The sequence below is a fragment of the Culex quinquefasciatus genome, chromosome 2 (assembly GCF_015732765.1).
Source record: "Culex quinquefasciatus strain JHB chromosome 2, VPISU_Cqui_1.0_pri_paternal, whole genome shotgun sequence".
Taxonomy (NCBI): domain Eukaryota; kingdom Metazoa; phylum Arthropoda; class Insecta; order Diptera; family Culicidae; genus Culex; species Culex quinquefasciatus.
Window position 1 is genome coordinate 119,291,382 of NC_051862.1, and position 22,358 is coordinate 119,313,739.

The following is a 22,358-nucleotide window of genomic DNA, read 5'->3' on the forward strand; positions in this document are numbered from 1 at the left end:
TAAGGGAGCGTTCCCGTGTGGATCTTTTTCGTCTCGACCAATTGTGGTGCTGGGGGACATGTTAGCGAACCTATGCTCGAACATAGTGCAATTGGTGTCTAATGAATTTGCAAAATATCTAGCCAGAGAACTCTGCTGTATGAAAATAGTATTTACTTATGTTGTCAATGTAATACATTAATTTGTTTATGACCGATTTTATTGCCAAATTGCCATAACTCTGTGATTGATTACAAAGCGAGTGAAAACTCTCACTAAAATGCGTGTCTCTCGAAATATCTTCCGGAATACGGAATATTCAAAATGCATACAACATCCGTGCGTAATAAAGCGCTTTCAAGACAGCCGCGTTTGTTGACACTCGAGCAAGGTTTAGAATCGGTTCTGCCTGGGCATCCAACAGGACCCTGAGAGTCATCGGAGAGCTTCTTGCAGTTCCATAAGAACTTTAGTTCTCAACAATCACAACAACAAAAACAACAACACGACGCTTGGACAAATACATGCCGACTAGAGATCCTAAATAGGGAGACTGGTCGAAGTGAATTTGACGTACACAAACAGACACGAGTTTGACGTATCCAAACGAGCATTTGCCTTTACGCCCAGCAAAACTTGGCAGTGTTGGCAAGCTCAAAACATACGTTGCCAGATCGATTTAGCAAGCTTAGACCAGTCTCCCTATTTAGGGTCTCTAATGCCGACCTGTCGCGACGCCCCGTAGCATGCGTTGCATAGTTTGCCGAAAGCGCGCCTCAAAAGCGAGTGTTCCCAGAACATGTTTTACGTTATCAGAAAAACAAGAGTAAAGATTTTGTAAATTCTGTACCATTTTTCAGAGCGGCCAAATCTCTTCGCAGTCTTCGGCAAAGTTGTACCCTGGAACACAAACTATAAGCTCATGATGTTTTTGAAAAATCCAAAAATCGTTGAAGGACTTAAAAATGGCAATAACCAAAACGCACCGATTTTACGGGTTAAATCCCATTTAAACTTTAAAGCCGGAGCGCCAGGTCCTGTCGCAACCAATCGGGCTCATATTTGGGATTCTGACTCAGTACACCTAGGGGATCATCCCCTGAAATGCCCGCAAAAAAGTGTCATTTTGTTACATCCTAATACATACATCATTGGGCAGGAAAAGTAGTGATTTTTTATTGCTATTTTTACGGCCAAATGATGTTTGTGGTTTAAAATCGTAGAGAATAGGAAAACACAAGAAATTTTGTAGGGGCTACATTTTTATTGTACTTTTTAACAGTTTCTACAGAGCAGACCTCAAATTAGTCATTTTAAATTGAAAAAATGAACAAAAACAGAAAATCGTGTCTACAGCAAAATCACCTTAATGGCGTATACATCATATCGCCGTAAAACGGCAGTGCTCCAGTTGAGGGAACCTATTTTTTAAAATTCTAACTCTGCCGGTACCAAATCGATCAGAAAATCCCTTCTCGTGACTCAAATAAAAATTCCAGTTGATAAATTACACTTGACCTGATCTAAAACAAGAACAAGGTGGCAAAATTATATAAAAATGATGGATAATTGAAGTCAGGATTTTTTGTCCATTACCTATGAAGTAATCATGAATTCAAATAATAAATTTGTGTTTGAATTAATTCGTTCATGGGTATTTCACTGTTTCTAAACAGTGATAAATAGTGATACCATGAGTTAAGCAAAACCTGCTTCCACATCAGACTGATCGCATAAAACTCACTTAAATATGGCTCGAAGTCATCCTAAAAACGATTTGACACTATAGACTGCCGTAAACAAGTCGGCTATGGACACTTGAACCTATCTAAATGGCACGCCGTCAAAGTGCTACGATCAGCAGCAAATGGCTGGTTCAAGTTTTACCAGACTTGGCGGCAGCAAGTATCGAATGATTAACCCTTTGGTGTCTATATTTCTTTTTTTTTTGCATTTTCAATGGTTCAAGCTTTTATTGAAAGGCAAATCGGTTTAGATATCTTTTTAAATTTTGAGCAAAGTTTGAAAATTGGAATTGTTAGGTTAACAGTTTCCATCTCGTGTCAACGAAACTAGACACTCCGAGTGATGGTCGATCGATGCCTTTGCGGGGAGTGTCTCACCTTGAGATCACGTAGAATCGATCAGGTTGGAGCACTGATCATGTGGTAAATTCGATAAATTCAATCGATACGTCATTATCATTAACACGGCAATGTTAAGTGGTGGTTGCGGTGCTAATTGAAGTTTCGTGATCGGTTCAATAAATGTCGATTTTTCTTCTATTTTTATCATGTAGGGTGGAATTAACTTCTGCACTGATTAGCTCGATTATACGTTAATTTAAAACGCGTGGCTCTTACACCGCGAACCCTGCACGTGATCGTGCGTAAAATGTTGCTTCCGAAGTGCCCATTTCGCGCCTTAAAATAATGTTTTCATAGACCGGCAAAATTGACCATTTCATTCGAGCGCGATGGCACCGATTTCATGGCTGGTTGGCTGTGCCAATGCACTTTGGTTAAATGAAAACATTAAGTTTTTACATGCATTATTAATAATTGTTGTTAATTTATTCATAAATTTATTCAGCAGAGTGATGTAGCATTATTACTGCTGGTGTGTGACACAACCCATGCGTGTGCCCATATGTTTGTTTGATCATTTTGCGGCGTGGAAATTGGTTCGATACACGCCAAACGGAACCACGCCACTTTGGCAAACTTTGCGTGCGGCCTGCGAACTAGTTCAGCGATGATTTATGTGACTTGAGTTGCGTTCTGGGTGCATCGCAAAATTCTACTGTGAAACCAGTTACTATTGGGAACCATTGAAAAGAAAATGAAATGATAGATTTCAAATGTTAATAAATTCAGGGTCTTCAATTTGTAAGGTTAAAGTCAGTTTCTTTTTCACTGATTAACAAAATATAAGAAACTCATTTCGATAGCAGCTTAACATAGAATGCCGTCTCCTTCCTCAAGGCTTCCTAATTCCCGTGCGTGAGTGTTTTCCCGGTGCTCGTCGAATGTGGGTTCAGGCCATTCACCATTATCAAACATGGCGTGGGTGGATGCTGGCTGGTGGTTTGCAATAGTAGTTCACCCGAAAAACCCTGGCATCGAGAGGGGTGGGAGGTAACAACGCATCCAGACTCCCGCACGTTCCGGGGGACACCCGGGAACCCTTTTGGCCAAGTGAACCGAAAGTAATGTGCGCCATGCCATGGTTCCAACCAGCCTTACCTGCATCTACGGCATAAAACGAGCGATAAATAAACAAAATATACCTCGCGTTGAATGAATGCACGTTTGCACATCGTCGAAACTGGGGTCCGGACAACAACTTTTTAGCAGCATTTTAGCAGCACTGCAGAACAGTGCAGTGCCCTTGTATTCCCCGATGGCGGCATCTGAGCGGAATAAAAACACAATTTTAGGAAATGCATCCGTGGAAAATCTCTATTGAGTTATAACAAACGAGAACGCATATTGCATTATGCGGCAAAGGGAATCCGTAAGTAGATCGAAGCGAATATGTAGTTCATCGTTCCGTTATTGTTTTAGAGGTAGACCATACAGTTTCACAACATTAGGTAAGCAGGCAATTGAGGAAGGTTCTGCAAAGTTTTTTAATTGAATTAGACCATTGCAACCTAAAATTTTTAACTTAATCCGCGTCTTTTTTTTCATGTTGTTAAACAGAATTGAAGGTTTGATATGCATTGCTAATATTTTTTTGAATATTTGCAAGGATTTAACCCACCCGCAGTCGCGTACTTTGTTACGACACTGTAGAGCCAAAACACGCGACTTCCCGAAGAACTTCAAATTAAAGTAAAACAAACGTTACTTAATCCACCCTTAGGTTGTTATTGCCTTCCTCACATTTAGAGGATACTGCTATCCAAAATAGATACACAAGGGCGGACCTTTCAGTGTTCTATCAACTTGATTCATTATTTATACCACCAGATTGGGTAGTCAGATCTTCATAATTCAGGGCACTTATGTGCTTATAACTTTATAGGGTTGTCAGATCTGCAATCTATTGAACTCGTTGGAAAGGTCTTTTGATTACCTATCCAACAACGCATGATAGATCCGGACAACGTTTTCATCGAAATACATGAAATAAAGTTCATAAATAACACTTAAGTGCGCATAACTTTTGATAGGGTTGTCAGATCTTCAATCTTTTGAACTCGTTGGAAAGGTCTTTTGATCACCTATCCATCGACAGGTCGCATGATAGACAACGGATCATTCATAGCTTTGAAAATATTTACCACCAAACTTTAAGAATCGATTTTCTCGAAAAGTGTATAGAAATAAATTTTGTAAATTTTGTAAATTTTGTAAATTTTGTAAATTTTGTAAATTTTGTAAATTTTGTAAATTTTGTAAATTTTGTAAATTTTGTAAATTTTGTAAATTTTGTAAATTTTGTAAATTTTGTAAATTTTGTAAGTTTTGTAAATTTTGTAAATTTTGTAAATTTTGTAAATTTTGTAAATTTTGTAAATTTTGTAAACTTTGTAAACTTTGTAAATTTTGTAAATTTTGTAAATTTTGTAAATTTTTTAAATTTTTTAAATTTTTTAAATTTTGTAAATTTTGTAAATTTTGTAAATTTTAAAATTTTAGAAATTTTGAAAATTTCTGTAATTTTGGAAATTTTGTAAATTTTGTAAATTTTTTAAATTTTGTAAATTTTGTAAATTTTGTAAATTTTGTAAATTTTGTAAATTTTGTAAATTTTAAAATTTTAGAAATTTTGAAAATTTCTGTAATTTTGGAAATTTTTGAAATTTTGGGGATCGGTTCATCCTTGGGAACGTCAAATCAAATTCTTTTGAAGAAATTTGAGAAAACTTCAAAGCATTTTAAGGCTTTATCCATAAGGTACGTCACGCTAAAATCAGCCAAAATTTACCCTCAACGTTTTCATCGACATATCTGAAATCCGGCCTCCAAAAAGTGCATAAATAACACTTAAGTGCGCATAACTTTTGATAAGGTTGTCAGATCTTCGAACTTTTGAACTCGTTGGAAAGGTCTTTTGAATACCTTTCTAAAAATGTATAACATGACGGGGTTTCTTACAAAACCACAATTTTTACAATCTTCCGGACTTTTGTTAGAATCGTTTTTTAAGCATAACTTTTGAAGTACCTAACTAAACTTTATAATTTTCAATGAGCTGATGATGAAGTACATCTACAACGGATAAGCTGCCTTGTGCAGCGAAGTTTTCCGGCGTGAACAGACAAAACAAACTGTTATTTAGTTTTTAGCAAATTTCGAAGGTTTTTTTTTTAATTTTTCCTTCTCTTGCCAAATCCATTGTTAGAGTATCCAATTGCATCTAAATGAATTATAGTGTAAATCATAGTTGAAAGGAACTCCAAAACTCTATTAGGTTATAAGAAACACGAAATTGCAAATTGATTATTTACTAATAAACTAATTTATTCTTTTCACTGAATTTTGAAAATTGGTAATTCGTTGGAAAATCGAATTTAAGTGAATTTATAGATTGAAACATGTTCGTCTCCTGCCTCTAGGCGGGCTTCGATTGAAAAAATCGCCAAAAATCAATTCACAGACAATTTTCCATCTTTAAAAAGCGTTGGAAAGAAGAACTCTTATAATTGAATAAAATTTTAGGGTTGGAACTGTGTTTTGTTTTATGTGACTTTGCCAATGTTTTAAAAATTATAGGTTTTTTGTAATTTCAAATTTGGCTGTGTTTTTCACTAGTATTTTCTTTACTATATGTAAAAATAAGTATGCAGAAATGTATTATCCCAACTATGCCTCTCAGCACCTTCAAATAATTTTAATGATAATGGTTTCATTCTATGGTATTTTTTTAAAGCATGCAGAAAGTGAAAACTGGCTAAATAGACAAAAAGAAAGTGATAATATTAGCCAGAAACAAACATAAAATAAACAAGATAAATGCAAATATAAGTACTAAAAATGAATCAAGAAAAACATAAAACAAGAGCAAGACTGACTGAAGACTCTTGAACACGGGAAAAATATAAAGAAAATCGAAAAAATGTAGCCAGTAGAGGGTTCAAGAATAAGATTCAAGAATAAGATTCTATTTATTGTCAAACTGCCTTACCTAAACCGTTCTAAATCTCAAATGGTACTCAAATTGTACTTTTTTTTCACTATAATGCATATAACTCCCTTCAGATTTAACCAATTGGGATGCTTCACCCTTCATTTTGCTGCATTTTTCGAATTTTGAAATTTAATTCAATTGTATCTTAACCCTCTAGCGCCCCTGGTTACTCTAGAGCACCACTAAATTTTGGATTCAAAATTCAATTTCTCTGCAACCATTCATTTTTTCAACCTGCTTCAACCTGCATTAGTTAATATAGAAAAACGAAGTTGACTTTATAGCTGTCGGCCACCATTGCTAGTACCAACCACTAGTGTCTTCCTTTTATCTACAAGGACTTCGCCGCCCTGGGCTCTTAAGTGTATGAAAGTATGGCACGGAGCGACGGCGCCGAATACCCATATTTACACAAAGAATTTTAGAGCGCCCGCCGCGGGATTCGAACCGGCGACCTCTGGATTGTGAGTCCAGCGCGCGGTCCGATTGATCCACACGGGCGGGACAGAATATAGAATGTTTACCAATAACCATTAAAATTTCGTCCAGTTACGAGTAATGTGGAAAAACGTAAAAAATCTCGATTTTGCTCTGGGCGGGAAGGGGTTAATTACAGACATTTTAAGATCTTTGGCGTTTCTAAACCTTCAAAAAAAATATTTTGATTTTTTGATTGGTTACGTTTAGAACAGTCACAAAACAACAAAATTAGAACATCGGTTTCCAAATTTGAGCTTGAGTGCTCTAAAAATTGCTGTCCCTATTCAGACTGTAGTCCCGAGACGCCCCAGTTGATGGCACAATAAAAGTAAATAATATTGTAAAATTAAATTAAATTAAATTAAATTAAATTATCGTTCAAAGTGTATCAAGAAAATAATGATTCGAGCTTTCAAATCATTTGTCCAATTTATGATTTATGATGAAAGAAAATTAACAAGGCGTCAAATATGAGGAAAAAAACTAATTGAGACGATTAACAAGAAACCGTTTTTCAAACTGAATACTTCATGCTATTCAAACAAGCTAGAGTTTAGAAATTTAAATAGGGATTTTTAAGTGATTCAGTCATTGCAACTATAGTTAGCTATAACACAAATAATAATGATTTTAAATGGATAGTTCACATCACACCATGCGTTTCCACTGGTTTTAGTAGAAGCAAATATCAGTATTTCAATGAGCTGTGTAAATAATTCAAAAAATCTTCTTTTCTTGTATAGGAAAAAAAATCTTGTTCAAAATTGAATGTTGTTAAGTTAAAAGAAAACTCCACTAAATTAAACAACAACATCCAATACCACTCCATCGATAAGCTCTCGTTTGATCCTCCCCACCAGGCACTGCGTTACTAAACAAGATCAAGTTCAAATGAAAGCTAAACACAGTGTAAGTGGCTTATTACTGGTGGCATTCCCGGCTCCGCTAAAGCTCCGATTCATGCTGTTTGTTGTTTTTTGTTTTCACCGGTACGCCGCAGCCGTTTGGAGTTTTCCCACGTTGCTCGATGGCCAAGAGGAAGTAGTCGATTGTGTTTATACAGCATTTTTCCAGCGTCGCAATAGAAAATTATTTCCTCACACAGAGTGTCAGTAGCAGCAGCGAGTTAGCGATACATATCGGGAATGTTTGTTAGCTAATGGATGTGAGTTTTTTTTTCTATATTTGATGGGCAGTTGTGTCGTGCGACCTGCAAGCTTGACCAGTTAAATCTTATCGTAGAATGAACGACTCTTTGGATTTGGGCATGATCTGTTTTGTGGAGTTTGAATTTCTCAAGTTTTATTTTTAAGCTAGACTGATTTACGATTTAAATCGATACCACGTGACTCTGAAAGTCAGTCACATTTCACCCTCAAAGTGACTTATCTTATCGTCGTTACAATTGTATATCTATTCGTTATCGGGCATGGAGCTGATCGACGTCACTTTTGACGATTGCTAGGGTGGACGCTAACTGTTGCGATACAGTATTGCTTGTGTCTAAAGTCGGAGAAAAAACGCACAACATCCACCCAAAGCAGCTACAATTCCAGTACGGATTCATTCGTTTTTTTTTTGCTGCTGTTGCCTCAAGTCAACAGTGGTGAGTCGAACAGACCGACGAACGGACAGACATGTGATTGATTTGTTCTCTCGCGAACGTTCTTTTGATCTGAGCTGTGCATAAAAAAGTGTTTATTTCGTTCATTTTACTACGAAAAGTACTTCCACAGCGGTCTTAAAGTGTTTTTCATCTCTGTTTAATTTTCAGATTGCCATAAATTGCTCGGAATGGATCATTTGTGCGTGGACCTGGTCGGGGGTGTGAAGTGAACGATGAAATTTGGCAGCCATAAACGGAGAAGGAGAAAATAAATTGTGGCATTTGTGCTTAATAATGTGAACCTCGTACAATTTTGTGATGAATTGAAAGTGCTTAAAATATTTATATGTTCTGGCTGTGATAGATGATTTCCTTTATTGCGTTCGAGAGTAGGTGATTTCAACAAAGAAGACTCGCGAATAGCTCCAGATTTTATCGCTAATATCTACCATTTCACACCTTGATTCGCGGGGAATATTCGTTATCAATAGAAAATGTGTCGCTGTTGTCAGAGGTAAGGCTTGCAAATATTAATTTATTTACTGTAAATAATTTCTAGAGTTTTTTTTTTAAAAGTTCCTATAAACCAAATTTTTAATTTTGCTTTTTGGGTGTTTTTAGAACCGCCTTGAGTCAGGGGTATTCAAAAACACCCAAAAAGCAAAAATTAAAAATTTGGTTTATTGGACCTTTTCAAAAAAAAAAAACTCTGGATTTGAAAAATACCAACGTGTAATAATCGATAGCAAACCAAAACAATCAATAACAATTATCAAACTATCAAAAAAAAAAAAAAAAAAATTCCCAGCAACTTAAAAACTCAACAACTCAATAACTAAACAACTCAACAACTCATTGACCAACAACCAACAACTTAACAACGAATCTTGATAAATTTCTAATTGATTTCATTTTCCTGTCAATTTTAGCTGCTGGGAAGATTTCTACTGGAGCTGTTTTGAGGAACGATTCTGCTACGATGAAACTATCGGTAAGAGTCCTCACCGCTCCAAGCATAATCCCCAACTTCAGTCAGGACAAAATAGTTTCGACAAATTCAAACACGATCTCACATACACACAGACACGTGATTTGGCATGAAATCGAGGACGAACACGTGAACTTTTTTTATTTGCATACACTCACCGACCGAACTGATTCGTCCTCGGCGGCGTTGAGTTAAGAGGCTAAGAACGGAGGGGGGCAAACTCCTTCTGGCATTTATCTTTCGTGACAAATTCTTCTAGCTCAGACAATTGTCACTGCTATAGTTGTAGACATACAGAGCGTGAGTGCGGCTGATGAGCATAGGTAGAGTGTGCTGCACCGCGGCGTATGAAATTCGTTTTGTTCAATTGCCGCATAGCCTCGGAACTGATTGGAGCCAATATTATTCAATTATTGATTTAGTGTGCTGCCCCTGTTCGCTTTGGGCTTTGTGAAGAACTGAGCTTATTGGAGTGGGAAAAATTATGTCAATTTTATGTTTTACTGTGTAGTCGAACAAATCGGGTTTGAGCTATTGAAATAGCATGATACAAAAAAAAAATTGCAAAATCACGGAAATTTTTTTTTTACAGCTCAGCAAATTCCCTTGTCAACGATTTTTTTTGCAATTCCGAAAACTACAACGTATTTCTTTTTATGCGTATAGTCTATTCAACGACTGTTCCAACCTAGTCGTAATTGATTATTGCACTAATGTTTTCCTGTCACAAGTTTTTGAGGCGTCCTAATTTCAGGTCTCAAAAAACCTTTGAAAAGAAAGGCGTCGGTTTTACGTTCTAAAAACAAAACCGAAAAACCGACGCCTGTAAATCTAGAGAACTTGTAATAACGAACTAGGGGGCAATTACCACCACTAGTTCATTAATTAAAAATTAAATAAAAACCAGAACTTGAGACTCTTTGAGATGAGAGAGAGATGTAAAGATCTGCAACTGCTCACATTTGACGTGGGGAAGGAGAATTGTACCTACCCTTTCACAATCCTGGTTCGATTCAGCTAATCGCACTGTCCTGGCAAAAAGAATCACAAAAGATCGTCGCTTTGGGTTATGGAAAAAGTCATGTTTATTGCATTTAACTGTCCTAATTTATTGTTTTTCGTCGTTTTAAAACTAACCTAACCATGTGTGTGTGTGTTCGTGTGTTCTAGTGTATCCCGCGGTGGTCGAGTCAAGTCGGAGGATCTTCCTCCGGCCAGGCCTGGCGCAGCAACGGTTTTGGGTTCTTTGGTTTTGTGTCTTTGTCTTTGGTAGAAAAAAAACCTGTACAGTGTTTAAGGCTGGTTTTAGTACTTGTGCTTTGTGTAACAGTGGTAACAATGAACTCACCGGATGGCCTCCGCCATTGCGCTCTAACAGATTCTCGGGTTGGCGCGCTCTGCCAACTTGGAGGTTCTGAGATAGGAGTTCATCTCTAATAACTTGTTCTAGCTTTAAAGTTTTGATTTTGGATATTTACCACATTTTTGTTACCTCCTTGCACCACCAACCAAACGACCACTTTTAGCGTAGAGCGCGGTCCTTGACGGTTAGTTTGGATGGTGCGGGTTGGGACCAACTCCCTGACACTAAATTAACAATAAAATACACTCTTTAGACACGACTCACATATTTAAAGACACTAAATTACCATTTCGCCGCTACTGGAATGCTGTTAACATTCAACACTGATATAACAATTTCACTGCACTATAAATTACAAGACTTTTACAGGTGGGACTAGAATATGTGTAACGGATTCTAGTCGGTAGCGGCAAATGAGGACGATTCAAAATGAAGAAGTCCCTTTTATAAAATTTTAAGCTTTTGTTAGCGTATTTCGAAATTGACGCAATAGAGATGTGAGTCGTGCTTGCCGAAGGGATAGCTTGTGTGTTTGTTTTTATGTTGTTAAAGTGTAATGGTTAGTTACAATGTCCTAACTTGTCCCTACGGTTCAGTTTGACAGGATTATGCGAAGCATTGTAACCAGAGATTGGACTACGTACAAGCGATAGGTTACAAACTTTCTACTCTTTTTGTTTTGAAAAGCAGGACCTTTTGTCATTCGAGAATGACAGGAAATGTAAGTAGTTTCACGATGGAATTGCAAAAAAAAGTAGTTTATGCAACAAGTTGCAAAAAGATGATTTGTACGACGAGTGCTGAAAAAATCAAGTTTTGCAAAGTGTTGCTTACATCATATTTCCATGTGTTAAGTAAACTTACCATTCAAAACAAAAAAATATTGAAAAATTTTACTTTTCCATTCTGTTATCCTTGGAAGAGAAAAGTAGGTCGTTTTGTCGCTAGAGTATGACGGGAAAATTTAGTAGTTTAATGACAAAAAGTTTTTTTTTCAATATAATTTAAAAAAAACTGATAAAAACACGTCTGTGATTTGGTGATTTTTGTTTCGCTTTTTTATCACTTTATATTTACTTATTTTTTCCGAACATTCAATATCATTTAGGCTTTTGCAAATATGTTTCAAGACTCATGCCACCCTCTTTCCCCTTCAAAAGTGGTCCGAAAAATCAGGGGACAAACAATATTTTCAAAACTATTCCAAAGTTTTCATGGTAATAGAAGTATCAACTGAAAACTTTCAAAAATTCATTCTTTTGCATTGATCATCATCTAATTAGCATTTATGGGCTTGTTCAAAAAGCTCCACCTGAACCCCTGAACCCCACCTGAAGTGTGTAAGAAAAAAATAAAATTTGAAAAGTACCCTCTCCGATCCTGCTCAAATTTGGCAGGGCTGTTGATACTATCAAAACATGCAAGAATCCCAAATTTCGTCCAAATCGGAATACCCCCTCAATTTTGGTGTTTCCCAAAAAAAAGAAATTTTGGTGATTTTTGAGCCACTTTGAACTTGCTTGAAACCCCTATTTTCAAACGGCGATAGCTCGGTCGTAGGCTCAATTTTGAACGAAATTGGACGTAGAATCCATTTCCGTGATCAAAATTTAGATTAAACTATTTTAAACCTGCATTGCGCAATTGAAAACTTTAAATAACATTACTTCAAAACAGCCGTATTTATTTTTTTAATGCGACCTTACCATCATATTTCCCTGCCAATTTTACATAAGAATCACTTATTGACAAAAATGAATGAGCGATTCCAGCCCAAAACAGGAATTTTTTAGGTACTTTTTTCTCGACCCTCTCCGATTTCAATGAAAATTTGTAGACATGTTATCCTACGCTTATATAAGCCATTTTTGTGTGTATGGAGCCAGTTTCACTCGATAATGATATATGAGAAGGACGTGAGAATTTAAATATTTTTGTATTTCGTAATCTATTTAATATTGCGGTATCTCGAAGCCGTTGCATCGTATCAAAAAGTGGTCAGAGACAAACTTGTAGGAAATTTGACGGGTTTTCCGAAAAAAATACACTGAATGGAAAAAACACTCTACTTTTATGAGATTTTTTTTTATTTTTAAGTTAAAAAGTCAAATTTGAAGGTGAGCCCACGATGTTTTTTCGTTATAAAATTTTTATGAAAATAGCCTAAGATTTCAAAAAAAGACTCACAAAAAATGCAGGATGGAGCAACTCACCTAAAAAAATTAAAAAAATCATTTACTGAAACTGTTTATTTGTTTCAAAAGTGCTCTAAACATCAACATTTTCAAAAACCGAAGTCGATTTTCCAGACAATTTTACATAAAAGTCTTCATATTGACCATTGTCCTAAGTCTAAATCAGCTCCATTCGCCGCATCTGCTAGAAGCACACAGGCGCGCTGATCCATAACTGTTGCCTGGTTATTTAATGAAATAAGAGTTCACCACAAATAATCATTAGGATGCTATGGGGAGGACTTTCATAAAAGACCCGTCGGTGAGCCTTCCGAGCAACGATGCAACGATGGGAAGGTATTTCTGGTTAACAAACAACAACACTCACACACGGTTATTATCTAATAAATAAAAATTTTGCTCCAATGGCACTGCTTTTTCCGATTCAAAATACCAGCGTGTCTTTCGATAAACGATTCGATAAAAATTACTTTTTCACCGTGCAAATTTTACGCATTATTCGAAAGATTAATGCACAATTTACCCGACGCCGTGCCTTCTGATCAACAATGATATAGGAAGGGCTTTTAACACCAATAACACAAAAAGGACGCTCGAAACACGAATAATCCTGCATGGCAAGCGCACCGTCCCACCGTCCACAATCGACTCTTATACGTAGAAAGTAGTGTTTCACCTAAAAACTTTTCCGAAAACTTTTTTTTTAAGATTTGCTTTTAATTTGCATAACTCCCATGAAAGCGCACCCTTTTTGGTGCGTGTGATATTCGATACAGTTATTTGCGCATCTTCTGCGGCGGCATGCATGTAGTGCAGTGGGGCTCATATCGCAAATAGCTGACTGGATGGATACAGCTTTATTGATGTTCGACGCCCGGAATGCGTTCCACGTGCTAGAAAGAGTCGACGCGACAGAGCTGCTGCAGCAACCAACGGCAGCGCACTATATTGTCTGGATTTTCAATCACACTATAATTGGAGCGATAATTAATTTTGCCAGCCTTTGCAGCCCTTTTGTGTTTTGCTCTAGTTTTGCGCATCTAGTGGTCCTTGGGACAGATAGTGTGTCGGGGTTGTGGCGTGCCGAGACGCGGCATGTTCTGCATGAACATGTGGCCATTTTTGTACGATATGGGAGTTGTCTACTAGGATCCTGGGGGGAAAGGCCATATTTCTGGAAAGTTTTAGTATGTTTATGTTTATACATAAATTTCGTGTTGACTGAGACAACAGCAATTTAAAAATATTGGATAGATAATTTAAAAAAAAGTCGAAGTTAGGAATACAATTGAACATCGTCCATGTCCACTATTTGCTTTGTCCCGATTGGGATACAAACATCAACAAAGAACAAACGAACGTACGCCGCGCCGTGTCCCCAATTGAAGTGGCCTCGGGTAATTTAATGATATTTACGCTCGATGTGCCCAAAATCGTTCACTGATATCTATGTCGATCAGAAGAGGAGCAAATCATAGATGCTGGGTGACGAACTGCGCTAATTATGCCCTACAAGTGTCGTTTTTCGTTATATTTTCCGAGTTGGTAATCACTCTGGAATAGAAAAATCATTCAGAATTTTCATAAATTTTTGGATTGATTTAGAACAACATGTGTATTATATACTTTCTTTTTGTTTAAATAAATGAGCAATTTCTCTACGTGTCGAGAACTATTTTTAAAACATTACCCTTCGTCAATAAGGGTCAATAATCTAATCAAGTGCTTTACTTTTTCCCCATCACAGCTCACTACGATCCCGAGGAAGACGAGTATGCGGTGAAGAAAAAGTCCACAAATGGTTTCTACAACTCGGAAGACTCATTAGAGAACAATAACGCTCCAATTTGCCGACAGCCGGCCAGTTTCGGGCGAAATAATTCGTTAAGGTTTGTTTAAAGTTTTATGATATTTCAATTATGATTTCAAATAATACTTAACCACCAGCTCAAAAGTCCACGAGGATGACCTGCGGCGGGAGATTCAAACCAACGTGCCGATGCTGGCGCCGGAAGTGCTGGCGGTGTTTGCGAACTCGCAAATCTTCCAGGAGCAAGCCCCAACGAAACCGGCCGTCAAGAGTCCAACCTCGGTGAAGTTTGCCATCTCGCCGGACTCGCCCATCTCGGCGGTGTCACTGGACGCCAACACGTCCACCCCGAAAACGTCACGATCGGGCAGCGAGGTGGCCACTCGGGAGGACGATTCCAATAAGCTGCTCAAACGGCTCGAAGGTAACGACGACTGTTGCAATTAGTGCCATTCAAATGCCTCCCCTTTCACCCTTCCGACCACCCCACCAAACAACACACTCACAGTTCCACCTTAGCATGATACGCGCGCACCTCTTGAAAGGCAGCTGTAGCGACCAGAATGATACACACTCGAAATATGTTTCATCCTGTCCCAAGGAGAGAAGCCATTGTTCTAGATTTAACACGCATGGTAAACACACTCGCACGAAACATTAAAGATAGCCGAGCACTGTATAAATTAAACCATTTGTACACGTTTTAGAGCACTTTGTCACATTGATACACACTGATACTGCAGGATAGGATAGGAAATGTAGGCTCGCGAGAGATAATTAGAATAAGATCCTAACCCCGATTGGCTGACACTCTGACACTAACGTCTTCCAAAATTACACTAACAAGGTGAGTGCAATTGTAATACAACTTGTGCCGCTGCTTACACACTTCATGCTGGAATAACAAAACAAGTCATTTGTCATTAATAAAAAAATCCATCACGCAATTTCATTCCTCAATCATACTTCCGTACGTTAAGAATACGAAATCTGAGAATCCTGACCATTTTACCTCCCATGTCAATAACTGTTGATTTTCTGTCATGCTGTTACTGTTACAATCGACAAAATCATTTTAAGAAACCACGCGTCTCCATAGAGTCGTTTCAAAAAAGAGGGATTTATTGGAGGCAAAAGTCAAAGTCATTTATCATTTGGTAGTTTGTCCACCTCAAACGCTCAAATTTTGCTGGGCAATTGATAATATTATAACAAGAAGGGTAGCGTAGATATCAATGAGACACTTTTGGTTTTCAACCTTTAATGATTTTTGGATTTTTTTTCATAATTATTTTATAATGAGCTGTTTGTTGCATTTTATTTCTATAAATCGTCAGCTGTGTGCTATCTTGTGCCATAGACCATTTTGGTCGAAAATGAGTTAATGATGACGTTTTGCTATACCGTAAACTGGGGTGACTTTGATAGCCCGGGGTGACTTTGATAGGTTTTTAAAATGCCTGTCAAATTAATATCTAAACATTTTTGAGAATTTTGAATATGTAAGCATTATGGGATAGCTTATTATCGAACATATATGCAAAAATGTGACTGTTGGATTGGATGTATCAAAATTAGTGGCCAAATCAAATTTCTATCAATGTCACCCCGGGCTATCAAAGTCACCCCAGTTTACGGTACTAAACAAACACTACAAGATGCTTTAACCCGATTTTGGAAACTCGCTTCCGTTTCCCGGATATCGCAATACACACTTGTGACATAGACCAATTTATCATCAAAATAATCGTGCACACTTGTGACACGTCATACATGGTGTTGGAAAATGTGGAAAAATTTTCTTGTTTTTCACAAATTTATGTTGATACACATTTTCTGAAGGCAATGCAATCTTTTATTTTTGAAAATATACTGATTAAGTCGGTTAAACTATTGATTTAAGTCTATTTTAGTTTGTATTCCGCCGTGACGTTGCAACGCTTTGACTTTTCTTTTTTCAGTATTTCGGCTGTAACTCAAAAATTACATTGAAAAGGTACAAATGTTATTACAGATTCGGAAAGTACATTAAATTTCTTATAAGAAACAATGTTGAAACATTAATTTAAGCGAATATTCTATTTTTGAGAGGGGGATATGTAGCGTGATGTTGCAACGCGTGACTTTTTCTCAATCCTGACCCAATTCATGTTTCGCCATTAACTTTGCTCTGTTAAACGGCAAATTTGGAGTTCTTCTTCCATTTTTAGTGTAAAATTGGCCAACAAATCGAATGCAATCATTAGTTTTTCGAAAAAGTTAAACCTCGATTTTTGAAGACCGCTTACATTTCGTGACGTTGCAACGCTCTGTTTTTGAAAACAGGGTTTTTCGTTGCGTTGCTACGTCACGAAATTATAGTTTCAAAATAAATCATAGTTTTTGTTAGACTGAACAACTTTAGGTTAAGATTTGATTATAAGACATTAATAGACAGTACAAGGACATGTGAATTGATTGGCCTGCCCATGTTAGACCCCCCCCCCCTATTCTGCTTTCACAGTTGCAGTACGATTTACGAAGTTTTCCAAAGGGTTTTCAAAATATTTTTTTTGTATTATTCCATTATCACGAAGGAAACCCCCCCCCCCTCTCCCGTCTTCTATCCATGTAACGGGACGTCCATGCATTACGTAACGGCGTCATATCAAGGGGGAGGGAGGAGGGTTCGAGGATTTATACAAAAAAAGTGTATCGGAAATGTATTTCCAGGGGGTCTAAAAATATAAATGTTTTGTTACGTAATGCAAGAACGCTCCCTTAATATTTTAATGGTTTTGGGCAACTTACAAAACACGTGGAAGTTTTAGAAGGGAGGTGAGGAGCTTCAAGTTTTCAGGAGGGCTTATTTTGAATTTATAAATAAAGTGCCCATATCGTTTGTTCATGGCCCCTAAGGGGTGATCTGCAAACAACGTAACTTATTTTGTTGACTTTTGTGCTTTTTAAATTAAATTTGAGGAAATAATATAACTGTTTAACTGCGCAACATAACATTCTTAATTGTGAACAACAAAACGTTGCATACAACTTATTTAAGTAAGGGTTCATCCAACAACAGAGTGACAAAAGTTTGTGAAAAAAACAACCGAATCACGTGATTTTTATTGTTTAATGAATTTCACTGTAATTTGACTTACATAAGGTTGTGGGATAAAAAAAAATCATTGCGTTGTATTAGAATGAACCCTCACGTAAATCAGTTTATCATAAAGGGGCCATCCAGTAACCACGTGATTACTTTTTTGAAAGTTTTAGAATTTTCCCCCTTGTGAACATTGGTCTATTTTGATTTGCAACGCAAACTTAAACCTGTTGTAACTTTGGATCTAGACAACCAATTAAGTCGCTCTAGATTGCATTTGAAAGCTCTTTCCAAGTACAAAGAGCATCCGAAATATCAAAATGATTGAATGTTTAGTTTTTTGTTGACATAAACAAATGTCCCTTTTTCGTGACGTTGCAACGCAATAAAATGGTAAACTTACACTAGTTTGAAAAAATACTTAACTTAAGATAAACTGCAAACCCATGACATTTCCGTTTAGTACAACTAAAAACCTACAAAATGCAATCAAAAGAATATTTTTTGGATTTTATTTCGCTGAAAACCAGGAGTTTTTAGAAAAATGTCTTAAAACGATGATTTTATCACGAATTGATGCTTAACCTAACCAACTTGTACAAAATGATATTCAAATGATCAATTAATGAAAACCATGATTTTTGAAGCTTCAAGTAGTCTAGAATCGAGGAAAAATATCCAAATAGCTCATACACGCTTTTCAAAATTTCATCCTAAGGTGTACATTGCCGGAGAATGTGTCATTTTTACTTTCGAAACACACTTGTGACACGTGCTTTTCAGATTTTGGATTACATAACTTACTGTATCTTTTAACTGGTGTAACCAAATTAGTTGAAACTTGGAGCGTTTGTTAAGCGATAGTATACGAACCGATTGCTTCAAAAAGTTTGGCTCTACCATTCATAGTTGTGAAAATATTTATCATCAAACTTTAAAAATCGATTTTCTCGAAAAGTACTAAATGGTCGTTGTCACAAGATAGCACACAGCTGACGAAATGTTTTCTAACATTGAACAAAATAATAGATTTATGTATTTCGAGCCAAACATTTCATTAGGGCACAAAACCAAAACGTAAACATTCGGGATTATTCCACTATTCCATTCATTAGTACACTCTCTACATGTTGAAGGGATTCAGATTGATAGCAAACAATTTCCTATTGAAAAAATCACAAACACAAAAGGGCACATAACAATGTTCACTCCAAACTAGTCAAAAAGTTCAATTGTGACCTTTTCTTTTTCATCAGTTTTTCGTAGTTGAGGAACTTTCTATGTTATAAAGTGAACTTTTTATACATTCTTAACACTAATTCACTTCAAGACAAAGTTTGTTTAACGTTTCACCAAGGATTTCTGCAGAAAAAAACTTCGTCGAAATACAATTAATACGGTCGAAATTGCATTTTGAAAGGGCCCATTATGAACAATAGGTGGAAAGTTGAAAGGACCCAATAACGAGATTTTTTTTTTAAATTCGTGCTTGCCATTTCATTAAGGCACATAACTTTTTTGGACAAGAGTGTGTCCCTTTCACACCTTATGTAAACTGTCATTCGAGTGAAAAGGATACACTATTGTCTACAAAAGTTACAGTCATCCCACATATTCGGAACACCCACAAATTCGGAACACTTTTATGATAATTTGTCAATAGCATGCCAAAAGTAGCTTTTCTGTCGACCTTACTATTTTTAGAACCTTCATTTGGACATTATCTTGCTATTTCACTAGTAAAAGTAGTACTTTTTGAACAAAAAACTTCATTCCAAGACAATTTAGTCCAGAGCAGCAAAACACTGTCTCCAAATGGCCTGTTTCATAATTGTGGGATATTATTGTGCCTCCCACTATTGTGGAACACCTGAATTTAACTGATTTTTTTCACAAAAAAGTTATCAAACAATGTATAAAACATCACTAAGCTTGAGTTTCATTGGTTTCAGTGTGTGAAGTCATTATTTGGTAATAAATATGTACTCCTGGAGAGATTCAAAGTTTGTTTACATTCGTAAGAAAAAAGTGTTCCGAATTTGTGGATTTCAAGGGTCAAAGTAATTCTTCAAAAACTTCACATAAAAGTTAAAATTTCCAGATGTTCGATACAGTATTCGAAAGATCTCATGAAGGTTAAAGCGAATCATTAAGTTCAATTATCGATTTGCTATGATTTTTTGAACATTGGCCGATCTGTAAACCGTTCCGAATATGTGGGATGACTGTATGTGCTTTTTTGAAATGTTTGGCTCCAATTATGAGTTTTATTGCGAAAATCAACATAAATTAAGAAGCATTCAAGCAGAGTTGAGGATAATCGTATCATTAGTAAAAACACCATCAGTCAAGCTTCTTTTTGCCTTCCTAACCTCAATGAGGAAAGGCTTTAAAATCACTCGAAAAATGAACTTCTTTATTCGACCTCGTAGACCCACCTTCACGTATACCTATCGACTCAGAATCAAATTCTGAACAAATGTCTGTGCGTGTGTATGTCTGTAAGTCCGTGCACCGAAAAATATGCACACGATTATCTCCGGACTGGCTGAACCGATTTGTTCTCATTCGATCCGTCTTAGGGTCCCACAAGACCATAGTTAATATTATGAAGTTTAGAAAAGTACTTAAAAAGTTATGCTAAAAACGTTACTTAATCCACCTTCAGGTGGTTGGTGATTCTTGAAAATTCGTAATCCACAAGAAAGGTCATTTAAGAACCTTTCTAAAAATATGGCAGGTTTTCATGCAAAAAACACCCTTTTTTTTGCAAATTGTGAAATTTATATGCAGCAAAATTTCAATAGGGACTAATGAGGCCCCAGGACAAATCGAATGAGGCCAATACGGTCAAAATCGGCTCAGTCAGTGACGAGATATTCCAGTGACATTGTTTCGGTACACATTTTGTAGTGCGCCATTGCATTGAAATGTATTGAAACATCACGAGTGTTAAAGCGGCCAGGCCTACTGCGTAAAACCGTATCGCAGAGATGACTCGTACCCATGTCTGGGTACCAAAAGTTGCGTCTTTTAAATACAAAAATGTTGTTGGTCAAAAACTCATATCTCGGAATCCTGTTAATGAACTCCTCCCATTTTTTGGTATGTTATGTAAAAATGTCCGGGGAATCCGATAAAAATATTTCCTGACATAGGCTCTTTGGTCCAGACACCGTCAAAACGGCATTTTAAAGTTTCATTCGACCTTTTCATATGTTAGGCTACATTTTTTAAACTTCTTACTATTTTTCTTTGAAAGGCCAACTTATCACCTTTCATTTGCGTATAAGACAATTGAAATCGGTTAAAATGGCGAGGAGTTAGGATTTTTCGAAAAAAGTGGTTTTTGCGAAAATCGACGAAAATCGCCATTTTTCAGACCACCCTAATACGCCGTAGGTCACCCTAATGGCCAAACAAAAAAATACGGGTCTAATTATTTCGGCCAGGGAACCACCAGAAAAATTTTGAGCCCGATCCGAGCACTTTTGTTTTTTTCCATGCTGTTTTCGTGGGAAATTGCTGTATATATATACCAAATATATACAACAAAAAGTTTTCTCGCTGTTTTTCAAAAATACTACCCTTCAAAAAGCAACATGCTTAAAAATAGATTAGGATAGTTACCTTTTAGTAGTCTTACACATTGCTAACTTGCCTCGAACATTATGCATACTAAACTTATACGAACATAGTTGCAATAGATGAAGATGATATTGGCATAATCTAAGATTCAACAAAATATTTAATTTACCATTCCTCAGGATCCCAAAGCGAGCTCCGCCCGACTCGATTCGGCAGTCGCATTATTCCGGAGATTGTGGAGGAAACTAACGACGACATTGACGAAGTGGTGCTGCGTCCCCCGCGGAACCTGATCGAGGCGTCAGCGTCGTTCGCCGGCTCGACGGGGGTGATCAACAAGAACCTTTCGCATCTGCAGGCCGAACAGCCATACTTTTCAACTCGACCCGCCAGTGAAAATGACATTTTCACCATTTCTTCGGCAAGCAATTACAACGCCATCAGCATGACTCCGGAAGTGCCGGCCATTTCGTTCTCCAATCTACCCAAGAACTACTTGGAGACTCCGACGGTGGAAAAGTACCGCGAATCGGTCAGTCTGTACTCGATACAGACGGCGGGAATTTCCACCGTCAAGGAAGACTACTCGATGCCGAGATATTACCGCAAGTCGGACATGATCGTGAACAGTGCCGATCGGAGCAGCAAGGATCTGGACGAGGTGGGACCGATGTCGGTTTCCAGCTCGGCGATTACACCGGGACCGCTCAAGCAGGTCGAGAAGAGCAAACGGTTGAAGAACATTCGAACGGCGCTTCCACCACTTAATTTGCAGCTGATTAGAGGACACTCGTCTTCTAATTTGAAGGAGAAGGAGAAAGAGGCCAAGGATAAGGAGAAACTTAAATCAAAAGACAGTATTAAATCGTAATGGAAGAGCCATGCTACTTAAGTCACTTTCCAGTGCCAGAGATATACAGTTGTACCGTGGAATCTAAAGAAGCGCAGAGCAGCTTATGTTGAGGTGGAGGATATTTTTTGATTCCGCTTATTAAACATTGATTTTTATACATAAACTTAATGCTGTACATATCATTTTATTGTTATTTGTTTAATAGTTCATTCAGGTAGCTAAAGCAAGAAAGTGCCAATTTCTTAGATAATAAAGTATTACTGATTAAACATT

The 22,358-nt window shown here is 37.1% G+C and overlaps 1 protein-coding gene and 1 long non-coding RNA gene across 6 annotated transcripts in view; one reads left to right on the forward strand and one right to left on the reverse strand.

Moving 5' to 3' along the window:
* The window catches only part of LOC6032480, a 40,728-nt gene extending 18,370 nt beyond the window's left edge, over positions 1 to 22,358 (forward strand). For 3 of the 5 annotated variants that reach the window (XM_038257831.1, XM_038257829.1, XM_038257830.1), the window contains exons 2-6: positions 8,372 to 8,717; positions 9,133 to 9,194; positions 14,497 to 14,638; positions 14,697 to 14,983; positions 21,412 to 22,358. In XM_038257831.1, coding sequence (XP_038113759.1) covers positions 8,698 to 8,717; positions 9,133 to 9,194; positions 14,497 to 14,638; positions 14,697 to 14,983; positions 21,412 to 22,103 — 1,203 coding nt within the window. In that variant the 5' untranslated portion in view covers positions 8,372 to 8,697 and the 3' untranslated portion in view covers positions 22,104 to 22,358. Of the gene's footprint in view, positions 1 to 8,186; positions 8,292 to 8,371; positions 8,718 to 9,132; positions 9,195 to 14,496; positions 14,639 to 14,696; positions 14,984 to 21,411 lie in introns of those variants that run through there. The other 2 variants (XM_038257828.1, XM_038257832.1) reach the window with 2 other exon arrangements.
* On the reverse strand, positions 10,501 to 10,850 carry LOC119767909. Its single transcript, XR_005277785.1, has 3 exons — positions 10,841 to 10,850; positions 10,670 to 10,778; positions 10,501 to 10,605 (listed from the first exon to the last, which is right to left on the reverse strand). It is a non-coding gene; the product is annotated as an uncharacterized LOC119767909 (long non-coding RNA).